Genomic DNA, 15,729 nt, shown 5'->3' on the forward strand with positions numbered 1-15,729 from the left:
TCTTGGCTCTTAGTGTACCTTTTTTTTCTTCATTGGTTAGAAGACTTTTTCTCGATATTAGCTTCACTGTAGCCAACTAGCTATTATGTAGTAAAAAATGCTATATTTGTAATAATATCTACACTCAAAAAAACGATGCTTTCAACTAACTTAATAAAATCATGGAAAGGATTTCCACATGATTAAAATGCTTTCTTTAAGTATAAAACAATTATGTTGATCCAACTTAAAGTACTTGAGTAGGATCAACTTAATTTAATAGGGTTGGTTCAACGCATTTACTTGGGTTGTGTCCAACTCAATTTAATAGGGTTGGTTTGACTTATTCTAGATTAGTCAAGTTGAACCAACCCAAATGAATTAATTTAATCCGGCCCAAGTAAAATAGGTTGGACTAACCCTAATAAATTACGTTGATCTGGCCCAAGTAAATTATATTGGACCAACATAATTGCTTTTTGCTTAAAGAAAGCATTTTAATCATGTGGAAATCCTTTCCATGATTTAATTAAGTTCCTTGAAAGCGTGTTTTTTTTGTGTAGTCTATAGACCCATACAAGCACCTGACAACTCGTAGTTTAATCGTGTTGAAATAATTTCCATGATTTAGCTAAGGTAACTCTAAAAATAACTTTTGAGTGTTAACATTTTTTAAATCTTTACCATGAACCAGAACTGAAACTTATGTTTTAACAAAATATACAGCCTGGAAACATAACAAGACAAATGGGAGATGTTGCAATATAATTGTATTTCTCAAAGTAGGCACTGAATAATGTTTTAACGAGCAGTTGCTCGCAAAGATACATATCAAAATTACAACTTTTCTCAACTTTCTATGACATAGAAATATCAAAATAATAAAGTACACTGCTTCAGTTATTTTTGAAAGTGCCAACATAGTGGATCTTGGTCCAGTTGAAAAATAACAAGCGGTCTAAAAAAAACAGTCTCGACCTGAACTCTAAAGAATTTGTCTTTGTACACACATTCCTCTTAAAAGATTTCAAACATTCCTCTTAAAAGGTTTCAAACATTCCTCTTAAAAGGTTTCAAACATTCCTCTAAAAAGGTTTCAAACATTCCTCTAAAAACATTTGCAATTACGAACTTGCTGTCGTTTAATGTCCTGGTGAACTCACAGGAATACAGAAAATAACACAGAGACACAGAAGTTTCTTATCTGCTTTAGCCATCAGTCGGCAGTCTCAAACTAACGGGAAAGCTTTGTTTTGAGAGCTTGTCCTTTTATGGATAGTTTGTTTCCATCTAGTTCCATCATTATCTTCTGCAGAGCTTCGAAGGTGTACTTGAGCTCTGGAGGGTAGCTCAGGTTGAGAGCATACACAAGCGCAAGCAACATTGACACCGCAAAAGGTACATTTCCCAACTTATCTAGCACTTCCACTCCCTCCAGAATGATTCCAACATCCTCGGGGTCATCACTGGGCTCTGCACCTTCTTTGCGAATGACAAGGATTCCAAAGACTGTCTCTGCCATGGCCGTTTGACTGCTTTCGATATTCTGTGACAAAACAATCAACAGTGTCAATAATTTTTCACATGTGCATTACATCCCATTTTTATTGCACATGTTCATTTTACTGTATAAACAGCTATCAATAACTATTCACATAATTAAAAGACATTATGACTACCTGATATTAAATTGTTTCACTGAGCCATGGTGAGCTACTTCAATGACTAAGCCGTACCAGTGGCTTGTCTGTTACCATGAGATCAGTGGTTGTTATTCTAGCATTACTAAGGTAAAAAAAGTTTCACGTCTTTAAAGCTAATGGCAACCAAGAGGAAACCACATCTATTCAAACTGTGATCATCCCCAAATAAAGATAAAGGTAAATGAACATACCTTGTATTCCATCACCAGCTTCTCTGGATCTTCGTTCAGGTAGACACAAAGACCTTTGAGGACGCATTCTCGTCTGACGTCAACGCTGTCAGTCTAGATATGCAGATAAGAGAAAATATGCAAAATAAAATAACATTAGGAACACCATCTCAACCAACCAGCTTATTAATCACAATGATTAACCATGCAATATCTGTGTGTGCATTAGTATGCGAACCCTTGGGATCCAGTAGCTGCTGGCGCCTATGACTTCAACTAAAACTTTCCTAAAGTTTCTTATTAATCTCCCAAGGTTTTTGAATGTTCGCTGCCGATCACAGCCTGGCATCACCACCCTAATTTCAGAAATGCGTATTATTCTGGAACCTCTCAGTTCATTTTCAATTACCAAGGGGCGTTATCAACAGGTACACACAACCAATAAGAGCAACGGGGAAGTAAAAAAATACAAAAGCTCTATGAGTAGAATAGCTTCTCTTTAACTTTTCCATTGTTATCATACCTGGGTTATGGGTACCATGATGGTCTTGATCTTTCTCCCTTGAACTCCACCTTTCTTGGCATACACCTGGATCAGGGTTTCAGAGTGAAGATCCAGCTGGGAGAAGAACTTTGACTGCAGATTGATCGTTGTGATTCTCTTGAATTCTGCATTCACCTACACAAAAAAAGAAATTAGTTTGGCTATTTTGTTTTCACTGTTGTTAGGTACACATTTGATATTGCAGTTCAATCCGTTCAAGACATGCAAATGCACAATACATGTATTTATCTGTACATGGCTTTCCTGATTAAAAATGCCACTGTTCTGGCCTTCAGAAAATAAGTTTATGAGTTACTTATCTGCCAATATGTCTTTTATACGGCACATTCAGTGCAGTCCATAAGTATTCACAGTAAAAAAGGGGGTGGTCCTTCACTTACCTCACACACATTGAAGAGAGCTGGCCACCTTGTTTTGAAAGCGGCTATCATGGGTGCCTCTTGAACGACTTCTTGCCTTCTGTGTGCAAAGGTCTTCTCCATCATCGTCGCCACCTTGTGTGCATTGTTTGTTTTCTGTACTTCTGAGAGGAGGGCCACTCTCATCTTCTCTAGCGTCTCTGCTGTTTCACCGGATGGATAGGTGGGGCAGTAATTCACTTCTGCTTTTCTTGGCTTCTTCACACCATATGCAGGACTGCATTTGCCATCGGGTTTGTGTGTTAGGGCATTTACTGCAACTTCTGGGCATCCAAGCCGCCTGAGCTTTGTTCGGTAGTTACCAAGTTTATATTTCAAGCTTGTCTTCCATCCGCCAAATCCAGTGACGGAACCTGGTTCTTTCAAACATGGATGTGTTGACACAAGAGCTTCTGCTACATCCTCAAACTCTCTGTCAGAGAGGTACACTTTGTACTGGATGATTTTTTCAGTTAAGCCATCAAGCATACTAGATTTAAGTTTATTATCAGGATTCAACAAAGTTCCAGTTTCTTTAAAAGCAGCGTTGGCCCTGTCCAGCTGTAGCTCAGTATCGTAAGAGAAACGGGGCACATGGAAGACAATGGGCCATCCAGAGGCTCTTGAGGAGGTGGCCTCAGGAGAAGACAATATGTCAGTGTCAAAAGAGCGACCAGATGAAAGGGATGATAATTCATCGAGAGAGGAGGTGGCAGCAGAAGCTGAGTAGGGAGGGCCCGGGAAGCCACCAAGCGCAAATGAATTAAAGATGACCTTAATGGAACTTCTGTCCTGGACATCTGATATTGAGATCAAGTTGCTGAATTCATTCCCAAACTCAGCATCCATGAATTGAAGCCTGAAGTCCCCTTCTACTCCACACTGCCTCTTTATTTGCTGTATGAGTTCACTGACAGACTCTGGAATCCCATCTGGAAGGATCAATCTCTGGGAATTGTTTTCTCCAAGAATGATTCTGAGCTTCACTGGAGAAGCCATTTCACAACAGTCTGTAAATGAGGAAAGACTAAATGTTTTAACAAGGGTAGATCTGAATTTCAACAGAGCAATGAGAGGACAAAATAAACATTCAACATTTAATCTGAAGGTTACCACACCTTATATGTCTATGTGTCTTTTTAATGTCACCATTCTGAAAGGTCCAACAAAGTAGTCTGCCAAAGGGTAGTCATCCGCCAGTTCACAAAGCTCAATCAAAACAGTTTCTCGGGCTGGACAGGCACTCAGCTCAAAGGCTCTGTAGTGTTCCCTGTACCACCCAGCGAACCTTCTCACCATGAAATACACTCTGTCCTGTACAATGAAAATCTGAAGAATCTCTCCAAAGTCAGGCAGTCCACTTGTAGAACCATGAACAACCATCATCCCATTTCTGAATGTTACACCTTTGCTAGACACACACTTAGTAAGGTGAACTTCAACTGTACCAGGGAAGTTATGTTCAATAATCTGAGCTATTTCTTGTTTCAAAACAGCCACAGGAACTGTTGAGACATTGGTGATCTCTAGGGCAGTTTTTTCAAACCTAGCTGATCTCAAGTGATATGAAATCATTAGCTGATGCTTCATAGCCAGGGAGAGGGGCACATTTTTAAAGCAATTAGTGTGTCGCACAACCTGCTTAAAAAAACTGTGCTTAGCCTCAAATCGCATTGTCCAGAGTCCCACAAGAGGACCAAACATCCTGATCAGTTGTGGATAGTGCTCTACAAAATGATGTTTTGGTAGCAGTTGCACATGAGGGAAGACTTCTTGGTACTTTTGTCTGTGCTCGGAAATTTTGCCCTCAAGATAGGCAATGGACTCATCTGTGTGTGTAGGAGCAACCACAAGCTCTACAATGTCTTTTAAATCCAACAGTATTTGCCATGCCATGTCGCCCTCAGGCACCAGATGCCCTATTATGAATGGGAGCAGTCTTAACAGTGCCCAATTTTCATGGGCGTTCCCACCAATTGTTTTTCTTGTAGAAAACGTTTGTGGGATCACATGTGGCCTATTTGTCTTGTCTGCCCACTTATAAGGGAAATGCAGGATAGATTTGTTGAGGGTTTCAAGATTGAAATATTTCTTGGATATCAGCAATGCCAAACAATGTGCAAGCTCTACTGGTACTATGCCCTCAAAAACATCATGCATAATATCTGGAGGATAGCCTGTGTGAAGACTGAAGTGGGCAAGAGTTTCAGAGATAACACAATGTCTTTTCACCCCAAAAGAGCTTGCACCAGTCTCTTGAGCTGATTTCACATGAGAGTCATGGAGTTCTTTTGTCCTGAGACTGAATGCACCAGACTTTACCTCTTTTGTTTGGATGTCTGTTCTTATTCCTGTGCAAAATCGACAGATATACCCACCAGAAAAGCTCTCATTGAAACCAGCTATACCGTGAGCTCCCAGGTTATCTGCCACAACAACCTGAATTGTGCCTTTAAGACTTCTGCCAAGCAATGGAATGAAAACTCCTTCTTGCTCCAGAGTTTTCATATCGTGAAGAAGAGGATGTAAAACACGGTCATAACCATACTTCTTCACATCATCAGTTTTACACAAGACTGCCAAGTAAATAGAGGATAGTGATGAATGTGAGCCTGGAGACAAATTACTCAAAGTCCAGTAGACTCCACAAAGCTTATGTTTCCTGCGAGAAGTACCCAGAGGATTGCAAACCTCAAAATCATCAATGTATAAACTTAACAAAATTCTCAACTCATCCCCTGACAGAAAACTGTTTTCTTGGAAGTGTGAACCATCCTGAGAAGATTTGTAAGTATGTTGTTTACCAGTCACCCTATTACTCTGCTGTGCTCTGTGGTTTTCAACAACAGTGTCCACAACTTCTCTCCTATCAAAGAGCTGCTGCAAAGACTTTAGTACCGGCACATATTGAAAACTTCTGTTTTCCTTGGCGTCAAGTATGTACTCAATGGGTTCTACAACGTTAAAGCTCTCTTTATAATACTTGTTCCGGAGATAAGATGTGCTTAGGGGACCACCCTTCCCTATGGCTTTGAGCACGGGGTTAGATGCACAGAGAGCAGTGGCTACTTCTGTTATCAGAGACTTATCAGTTGTGGAACTATGTTTCTGAAATACACCTTCAATAATGTTAATTGAGAGAGGCAATGTTGCAGAGCTTAACAAGTAGTGCAGTTCCTCTAAGAAGTCATTAATTTTTGTGCCTGGCACATGTGCAAAATGTTCTAACTTGAGCAACGCTGCAGCAAAATTTTGCTCAATCACTTCTGGTAAGTTTGTATTTACACCCACGTCACTACTTGAACATGCACTGTCTGTTTCAACTGCAGGGTTATCTTGAGTATGTTCATCTTCCTCAGGATTATCACAGGATTCTTGTGAAACTTGAGTGGTTGTAACTACACCTGGCTTGAAATCTTTTAACGTATGTGGATTGTGTTTCCTGGTCTTGTGAGAGTGAAATGTTCCATAAACATTAGTTTGAAAACTGCAACCCCCAAACATACAAGTAACAGTTTCGTGACTCTTCAAATGAGTGCAAATGTGTAAAAAATAATCCTTCTCTGTAGGAAGATCAATACAAGTGCACAAATGACAACTGAATGTTGACAATTCTAGGAGCTCCTGGGAGTTTTGTTGAGGATGGACTCTACTTAAATGAATGTGCAAAGCATTCCATGTCTTAAAACTACATGGGCAGTTTATGTGTGGGCATGGATAGCGCTGCCTGTGCCGGTGCTGTAGTCTAATATGTTTTAGTAGCTCATATCTGCTAGATAGAGATACACTACACTCCTTACACCTCCACATCCCCTCAGCCAAACAAAACCAAAACAAATATTAAAACAAGAATGTGATAAGCTGAGACCGACCATGTACTGCCCCTTGCTTGTAGAAGCTATGTTTTGACCGACCTAACATTCCAACTGACCTAGCAACGGAAAGAGCACGCTTTACTAGCAGCTGGTTGCACTTTTTTTTTTTTAAACACACGGGAACTAGGCAAATCTAATTTAGCTAGACCATCGGACATTGGAATCGCTTGTTCAGTCAGAAACAGTCACCGTTTCATGCACCTTCTGGCAGGTCAGTGAGGTTGACCAGGACACGCTTGCGGTGGGATGGTGCAGTCAGTGAGGTTGACCAGGACACTCTTTGCTGGATAGCAGACACAGGACACTTTTGCAGTCAGAAGTTGCTGTAATAAAGTCAGATAGAACAATCAATTAATATCCATGAAGGTTAAGTTATTAAGTTGTCTTGATGAAAAAGTTAGTTAAGGAAAGTAGCTAACGTTCACTAGCTAAACTAGTGCATTGAAGTGAAAATAAATTACATTTGAAGGCACAAGTTTCAATTCCTTGGGGGTAATATTTAGGGGTGAGACTCTCTAGGCACCTCACAATTCAATTCTGATTCAGAGGGCTACGATGTGATTGTAAAAACGAGTATCGATTCATCTCGAGATTATATATATTTTCTCACTGTGACTTTCTGCTCTTTGTAAAAACACAGCATATTTGTAAAGATTCATCATGTAAAAAACCAGATACATTTACTTCAATTCAATATTATTAACGAATATAAATGTTACCCATCTTTAACATTAACATCTTTAACATCTTTAACATTAACATCTCTTTCATTGAAAAGAGAACCAATCGGAAAATAAATAAAATCGGGCCTGTAGTAACGTCCTCAGTAAAAACACAGAATTCAACATGTTCTGCATCACAACACGCTGCCCTTATTCACTAATAAATCACATACACTTATCTTCAAACAAATTCCCCTGATATAGACAATGAGCATTCATCTATCGTACAAAAATAACTCTTTCTGGAACATATGGTAAAACAATACTTACAGTGATAAAGTGCACGGTTACGGTGACTCTAGATTATTTGGCAATGGATGTCCACACAGCTTATAACTACTATCGTACCCGCTTTCCTCAGGTAACGCTACTCCATGACTTTAGCTGTGGTTGGTTGTAGAGAGAGAGAGACCGTGTCGCTGTCCGTAAAAACATTGAGATATCTCGGCTCCAAAGTGTGCAACGTAGCGCGAAGGCTCTGATTTGAATCCGGTCAAATTGTATCCATATTCGGCTAATCAAACTCAGCCACCCTCACCCAAACTCTGCTAGTATTTAGCTTAGCTTAGAAAGTAAACAAGACACGCGTGTATTACGTCTGCTGCATTCGGCAGCAGTAAGAAACGGCTAACGTAAGCAGGCTAACACAGGGACATGCGGGAGAAAGTCAAACCCACCCAGACTGCAAGGTCTGCAGCACACAAGTCCACAACATCACCCTGCAGGGCATCACTGGTGTGAACAGTCTAATAAAACCGTGCAAATCTCAGGGAAAGGTTAAGTTTCCCTGAAATTTACGTTAGCAGTAAGCAGGCTAACGTAAGCAGTAAGAAACGGCTAACGTTAGCACGGCTAACACAGGGACAGTGAATCTACACATGCGGGAGAAACTCAAACACACACTGAGGTCTGCAGCACACAAGTCCACACGCGCTAATTTAACTCTACAGGAAGTATGCCAACGTCATTAACATTTGTTAGCTAGTTGTGAACACCTTATAATATGTCGGTAACACGTTACCTCGTCATTACCTCGTCGTTACCTCGTCAATAGCTTACCGTTCACAATGGCAGGTTATGAGGCAGGTTGCAAAAAAGGAGACAACCTAACGCTAACGCGGCACAGCTAGCCGTGCACATGGGGACTGTTGGCTTTTAAGTTTGGTCGAAAATAACAAATAGCCTCAACAGAACAACTAGCTAGTTAACGTTATAGCTAAGAGCTGAAGACATTTATGCACATATTATTTTACATTTAGGCGGATGATGGTGGATTTCTGCTTACCTTTTCTATGTGCAAGCCAACAAGGTGTGTCTTCTTCTCAACAATCTGCTTCTGAAGAAGACTGCCTTCGCCTTGATTTTCGCGGTCATGCCTAGATACTCGATTGTCTCAGTTTATCGCAACATGAATGGATCTAATAAATGTTACGTTTTTGAAGTTCATGCAAATCCTACATGACTGAATCACGTTCACATTGGAAACATGAATGAATGTCGTTCGAAATACATGTTACACTACAGTAAATGTAACAGCCTCCCAATATCCTTTTTTTGAGTGTATGAGGAATTTCTATGAATATGGTGAAAACAAAACCCCAATATTTGAAACCAAACAACTAAAAGTAAGTATAAGAGACACTAGAATGTGTGGTGTTTCTTTCAATGAAGAAAAAAAAAAATAAAGATAAAAATGTGCGAGCTGTTAAACCTTACACTGACAGCACTGGCCTTGTACCGACAAACTGAGGATTACTGTCCACCCACACCAAGCTGTGGCCCTTTACCTACACCTCTCTCTGTATCATTATCTCACCCTCCCTCTCTTCATCTCTCTCTCCCTTTCTCTCTCACTCTGTGTGAGCAGCTCAGTCTCTCCATTCTTTCCTGGTCCATTAGTTAGGCTGATAGATGACAGCGCTGGCAGGGAGTGACAGTATATCAACTATCTTGCTGCCTCTGTGATACTGATATGACTGCCGAGTCCTCTGGCTCAGCAGAGGGAAGGCTGGGTCACACAGCAACATGCTCTGGGTCAACAGCAAAAACTAATTCAAGGAGCTGAACGTAAAAACAGGACCGACATCAATTCTAAGCCTATAGGTTGGGATATTCTATAGACTTCAGTTCTGTTTCTGGTTCTTCTTCTTATCATTGTTTCAAATTGTGTCATATTATGTAAGAAAGAAAATAAACCCAAATTATGTTGAAAGCAATAAACTTAAAGTAGGTAAAAGCAGGCATACCTTAACAGCCAGTTGACCTTTTGATCAGCAAACTGTCGAGCATGTACCCTGCCTCTCACCCAATATGTGCTACGTTTGCAGCTCCAGAGACCCTCAACATGATAAGCAGGTTAAAAAAAGGATGGATGGACGGATGGATGGATAGATGATCAGATTTTATGTAATTGTTTAATGTCTCCATCAATGAAACATATGCCATGTTTCGATGGGATCTGTTTCAGTTGAACTTCTTTCAATACAAACACTGCTGGTTGGCCCTCCACCAGCTAACAATTCAATGACTTTTATTTGTCAAGGAGTTTTGGTCACCAAAGTCACTGAAAAGTGAATGAAAGCAAGACAGACCCACATGTTTGTGACAGCATTTGTTTGGTGCTGTCCAAAAGGAAACACAGCAGACAATAACACAAAGGCATCACAAATGTGGTACAAAGTCGTTCCCCTTGAAGAGGAGCTTGGGACAGACGGATCAGTCCTGAGGACAACAGGATTGATGTGAAAGTAAAATGTTCTGTCAGGCAGAGAGAGGCTGAACTATACTGTCTGACTTCCTGGTTTAGTTTGACCCCACACACATCAGCTGAGACTTATTGGTTGTTATGCTATATTGCCGGGTGCTGACTCCAATCTTCCAAGTAATTTGTTCTTTTCAATCTCTCCTCATTACCATACAAAGTGAAGGACCTTTTCTAAAGTTATTACCATTACAGCTGTCTGAAGCCCCGCTCAGCGAGACAGACATGAAGACTGAATTACTCACCGCTTCGATAACAAAGATAGAAGTTCGCCAACGTACACTGTATAATGTGAACTTATGCATTACTGAGAACAACAATGCCATTTGCACAGATACTTTCCCTACCTCCCTTCAAAATGCATCTAATGCCACATAACAGCAACTTAAGTGGGTGGCTCAACCTTTTGTCATTTCTAAGGTTCTTATTTTGCATCTCCACAGTAAAGTGCTCTCTCTGTGACCGTTTGAATATGGATGTCAAGTTGTTTATAAAAAGCACCACAGCTGTTGCTCAGACTGCAGCTTTCCCTCTGGTCCACCCAACATGATGAATAGAAAACAGCATAAAGCTCCAGAACAGTGTTTTGTCGCATAGGGCACCAGACATCTCAGTGCTGTTATTCAAATGAATCTGTTTAAGTGCTGGAGTGTGAGCTAAGAGAGCCTCACTTACCCTGCACTCTGCCCAGAATGAGTGATTTGATGCCGTTGAATTCCACATCAGATGTCAAGGTGAAGTCCTCCCTGGTATTCTGGTCGATCTGAAAGATAATGTACGTCACATCTGTAAAGGTAAAAGTTTAGCAGGTAGAAAGCGAAACCTGATCGCAGCAACAAACTGTGGAGGACAACTTTCTATTGTTAAGTGTTTAAATAAAGGATGCTCTGTGATGAAACGACGAATGGCTGCAGAGAAGGAAGCAATTACACATGAAGAGCTAGCCGGAGGCTGAACCTCTGGTTTGACCTGCATGTTTAAATGGGATTCAACCCCAAAGATGGAAAACAATAGACCCGTGAAACACGGTGGCTGAACAGAGAAGTGGAGCAGGTTCTGAGATGGTAAATGCCTCAGAGAGAGACACTTTTATAATAAAAGAGCATGCGTGATGCATTGCTTGAAAACACAGTGATTTGGATTTTAGTGGATCATTTATCAATAAGACATCCTCTAATGTTGATCAACCTGAGATGAAATGGGAGCCACTGAAAAGGAGGCGATAGAAAGTAGCTAGTAAACAAAGAGGAAATGTAGGATTTATCTATTATATCAGGTTTCTAAAAGCTTTTGTTCAGAGGAATATCTCCAGACATTTTGATGCCCGCGGTGAGATATCCACTGGCACGCCTAACGGGATTGATCCTTTAATCATAACTTTCTATCCTTTGATGATATAATAATGTGAAGATTATTGCTTGCCGACGTTCACCGTCATATCATCAATTGAAACTGCTGGCTGATGTTTCTGTATTCTGTGGTTGGTCAGTGTTTAACTGAGCACAGTGGGATGACATGATGAATGACAGCTGTCAATTGGAGAGCAAACATCTGGATTTATAGCCAATACCTATTAATCACAATTCCTGGATTGGTCATCTGTTCCTGTGGATGGGCTCAGGACAACCTTACTTTTATTTTCATTCCAGCATGTAGATTATTCAAAATAATTTTTATCAAGTTACGGATGCTCCTTTGCACAAAGTTTTATCCCAGTTTGGATCATATTACGACTTGGAGGAACATAATTAAGCTATAGGCTCTTGTAAACATGATTCATTTGCTGTGGGAGAATGAACCATGGGGTCGCAAAATAAGTATCAGCCAGCAGTTGTAATGAATCATATGACAACTAGCGTTAGCGTTCCTGTGCAGTCTTCCTTTCATTATCAGGTATTGAGTGCAGTGTGAGCAGTGGGTTTATTTACCAATGGCATGCATTTTTGGATGGCATACTTTTAAAGGAACATTGAGCATGCAAAATGAATTAAAAAAGATGTCTTCCTACGCTTTGGTTTACAGTGTTTGTGGTGATCTGTGAGACACAGTGCGAGTTATGTGTGTGTACCTGAACAGAGACGGTGTCTGCCAGTCTCCTGATGATCACCGTGTGCAGACGTCCATCAGCCAAGTTGGTGACTCTGCTCCCCATCACTTCCACATCTCTGCTGCTGTGCAACTTGTACCTCAATTCCAGCTCATCTTTGCAAACACACAACACCACAATCTTACTATTTAAAGCAAGCATGTACAAAATCACAGGAAATCAAGTTTCAATCGTCTTTTCTTTGTCAGTAATGAAGCGTGATTTTAACTTAAATCTATTAGATAATAATGTCAAATTACAACATTCAGGAAGAGCTTTATTTGTCCCTGAGGGGCAATTTGAGTAGGGCACTGAAGAATGAATATTAGACATAAAACTGATGTAATACAAGCTCGTGCTCAAAACTATTTAAGTTATATATACTATACACACTACAATTGTTGATCACTGACAATAAAGGGAAGCAGAAACAGAAAAGAGAAACATAAAGAGACACATTTTAACCAGTCTCTGATTCACGAAGCACTTTATCCTTAAAATGTCCATGTTCTGTCTCTGAACATCTTAGAAGACATATTCACTCCTTTAAAAGAGACATTTCATCCAGAAAGATACCAGCTGCTGAACTAAGACTATTTAACTATTTTATACTTTGCGGATTAATACTTTATCTCTATGAATAACTCTCCAGTATTAAATTATCCCCCCTCCCCTCTTTTTTTTTTTTTACAGTGATACACTGTAAATTCCAAGTCGCTGAGATAATTGAATACTCCAAGATATCTGCAGACTTAACTGGTTAGTAACAATAGGAATATTTTTTTTTTCAGGGGACAAAGACAGTTTCACACTCTGAGTGAGTGACTTAGACAGTAAAGTGTCTTTGTTTGCAGCAGCTAAGGCTCCTGTTACTACAGCATCAATAGAGAGAAACATGAGAAAAGCCTTTGTGGTGCAGCCAAAAGAAACCTCTCGCTGGAATATAATTAGACACTTTAGCGGGATGGCAGATACCTGATGACGACTTGATAAACTACACAAAACCTTTCGGCTATTTCTCTCACGAATTTAAAAAAGCTGAAAGTTACCTCTACTAACAGCAGAGTTAATAACAAAAATAAATAAATCATACCAATGATATTAAAAGTATATTTCACCTAATGGCTTAAAGGATCCCACAACATATGTTCATCAATGGTTCAGTTTGCTACTTTTTGTTGAATAGTACAACATAAATCTCTAACACCTGAACTCAACTTCACACTGGCAAAACAACAACATGTAATTCATTCACATTTACAAGTTCCTAAAATCCTATTTTGCTATGCAGGAATGCAGGAATGCTGGCATAGCTCTTTGCTAACCAGAGCTCTGTGAAGCTCTATGGCAAAGCCAGTGATGAAAATGTAAACACAACAAACAATCACAATGGCAAGAACAAGGGAAAAATTACCCCCTGCTGCAAGCAGAATTACATTGTAATAGTAACTGAAATAGTAATAGTAAGTGAAAAGAATCGAGTGAGATTGAGATTTAAGAAAATGTCTGGCTGGTAAAACCAACATAAGAATAGAAAAATGTCATTGTCCTCACCATGTATGTTGATGAGCAGTGCCAGGTACTCCCTATAGAAAGAGTTGACGTAGAGTAGCAGAGCAGGACACTGACTGGTCCTGAAGCTCAGGGAGATGTTTTCTCCTCGCAGCGTCATATCAGAGTAGATGGAGAAAGGCAAGGAGCTGCTGTTCCTGTTGGGTTCATAGGGCTCCTTGAAGTTGTAGGCGACAGACGTTGATGACTTAAAGCTGGCTGAAACCTCTGCAAGTTAGAAAATTGATAAGTGAACTTCCTATGTGTGGCTTTCACTCTGACATGCCCCTCTCTATTGCATCGGTAATAAACTGTCGTCACTGGATATGGAAGGAAAGACGTGATAAGTATACAAATATCTTTCTTATTTGATTTATACGTTTAATATGTTGGAAACATAATAAAAATGCATTTGCAATATCAGCATATAAAAGCTAACTGAACCACACACATATCCCACGTAGAAGTAGTTCCTTAAGATGAACGCACAACTTTATTTGTAGCCACGGTCATTTTCGATTTCATGTCTAAAATCCAATACTTTTTTATTGAATGTCCTTAACTGGTAAATTTGGTGCACTGCCACTATTTGGCAGGGGCGGGACTTGTTAGTCCCCTCTCTGCGCTCATTTGCTCGATAGCTTCTTTGTTGTTTCATGTCACGATGCTAGATGAATCAGAAAACGCGGTTGAGTATGCAGGCAAATAACTTCCAGTTCAGGTTGCCTGGATTCAGAAGATTTTGCTGAGTTTTAGGAGATGACTTCAAAACTCCATTTACTGTGACCAGCCTAGAAACAGTAATAACCATCAGTAAAACTGCAAGTTGTTTGTATGCCTTGGGTTTTGTTCAGATTTTAAAAATCAAATAAAACAAACAAACAAAACAACATGTCAATAAGTGAGCTTTTAAGGTGCTGGTGGGGAGATTTTAGCCAGGCTAGCCATTTCCCTCTGATTCCAGTCTTTATGCTAAGCTAGGATAACCAGCTGCTGGCTGCAAAACACACAAACACGAGAGTTGTCTTCATCTTCTCTCTAACTCTCAGCAACAAAGTGATAAGTGTATCCTACAAAATGTTGAGATATTCTTTAATAGTATATGTCCACATACTGACAGTGTGTGATATGTTGACTTTCAACACTGTACAACGAGCCCTCGATGCATCGCATGGTCGACACAATGGCATGGTGGGCTAGAAGAGTCTTTTAACATCATCCCGATGCTTGACTTTCAGGACAGAACAGGCTCATTATGAACCACTCAAAACGAGCGTCGAAAGGCCAAGCTGTGCAGACAGTGAACGAGAGAGACAGTCAGGGTCAGTCTAATGTCTGCCGACTGAAGGATCCTCTTCAGAAAGCAGTCCCATCTTTGCCCTCGGCTCCACATTTGCTGCACTTAGAAAATGATTGTTATGATAGTCAACTAGAAGCATTCAAAAGTCAGCTGTTAACATTTGGAAGAGACACGCAGGCAGGCAAACCAGTTTCATTAATGAAAAGCTTGCTTTTGTCTTCCTCTGTCTGATAACAAGGACCACTTGTTAATAAAATCAGGTGGTAAATCTGCAACTGTTGGGAACTGTGTGAGAATAAAAAGCTCGGCAGGCAAAGCATCAGTAACTAAGGGGGGTGTGGCTTAGCATACTGTCAATTCACAGTGGAGTTTCTCTTTAGTTACACAAACAACGAGGGACGGTGAGCCAGATAAAACCACTTGTTTTTTAAATGTAGAGAAATTGCTAAAGGTATGTAGATTCTGACTACTTTACTGGCAAACAAATCTCTTCCCCTTTGTTTGGATAGCCTCCGAATAGAGCGCACAGACTAAGCTGGTAAAATGCAATAGAAAGCAGTAGAACAGGCAGGAGTCGAGAGTTGCTATACTGATACCATATGAGATATTATAAACTCAA

At 40.1% G+C, this 15,729-nt stretch overlaps 1 protein-coding gene across 1 annotated transcript in view; it reads right to left on the reverse strand.

The window, feature by feature from the left end:
• The window catches only part of LOC306776164 (contactin-associated protein-like 4), a gene marked incomplete at both ends in the record, with an annotated part of 77,861 nt that overhangs the window by 4,151 nt on the left and 57,981 nt on the right, over positions 1 to 15,729 (reverse strand). Inside the window, 3 exons of the mRNA XM_079266772.1 lie at positions 10,849 to 10,936; positions 12,242 to 12,375; positions 13,814 to 14,038. Coding sequence (XP_079122898.1) covers positions 10,849 to 10,936; positions 12,242 to 12,375; positions 13,814 to 14,038 — 447 coding nt within the window. The remainder of the gene's footprint in view (positions 1 to 10,848; positions 10,937 to 12,241; positions 12,376 to 13,813; positions 14,039 to 15,729) is intronic.

Source organism: Melanostigma gelatinosum (assembly GCF_949748355.1).
Source record: "Melanostigma gelatinosum genome assembly, chromosome: 4".
NCBI classification, from domain to species: Eukaryota; Metazoa; Chordata; class Actinopteri; order Perciformes; family Zoarcidae; genus Melanostigma; species Melanostigma gelatinosum.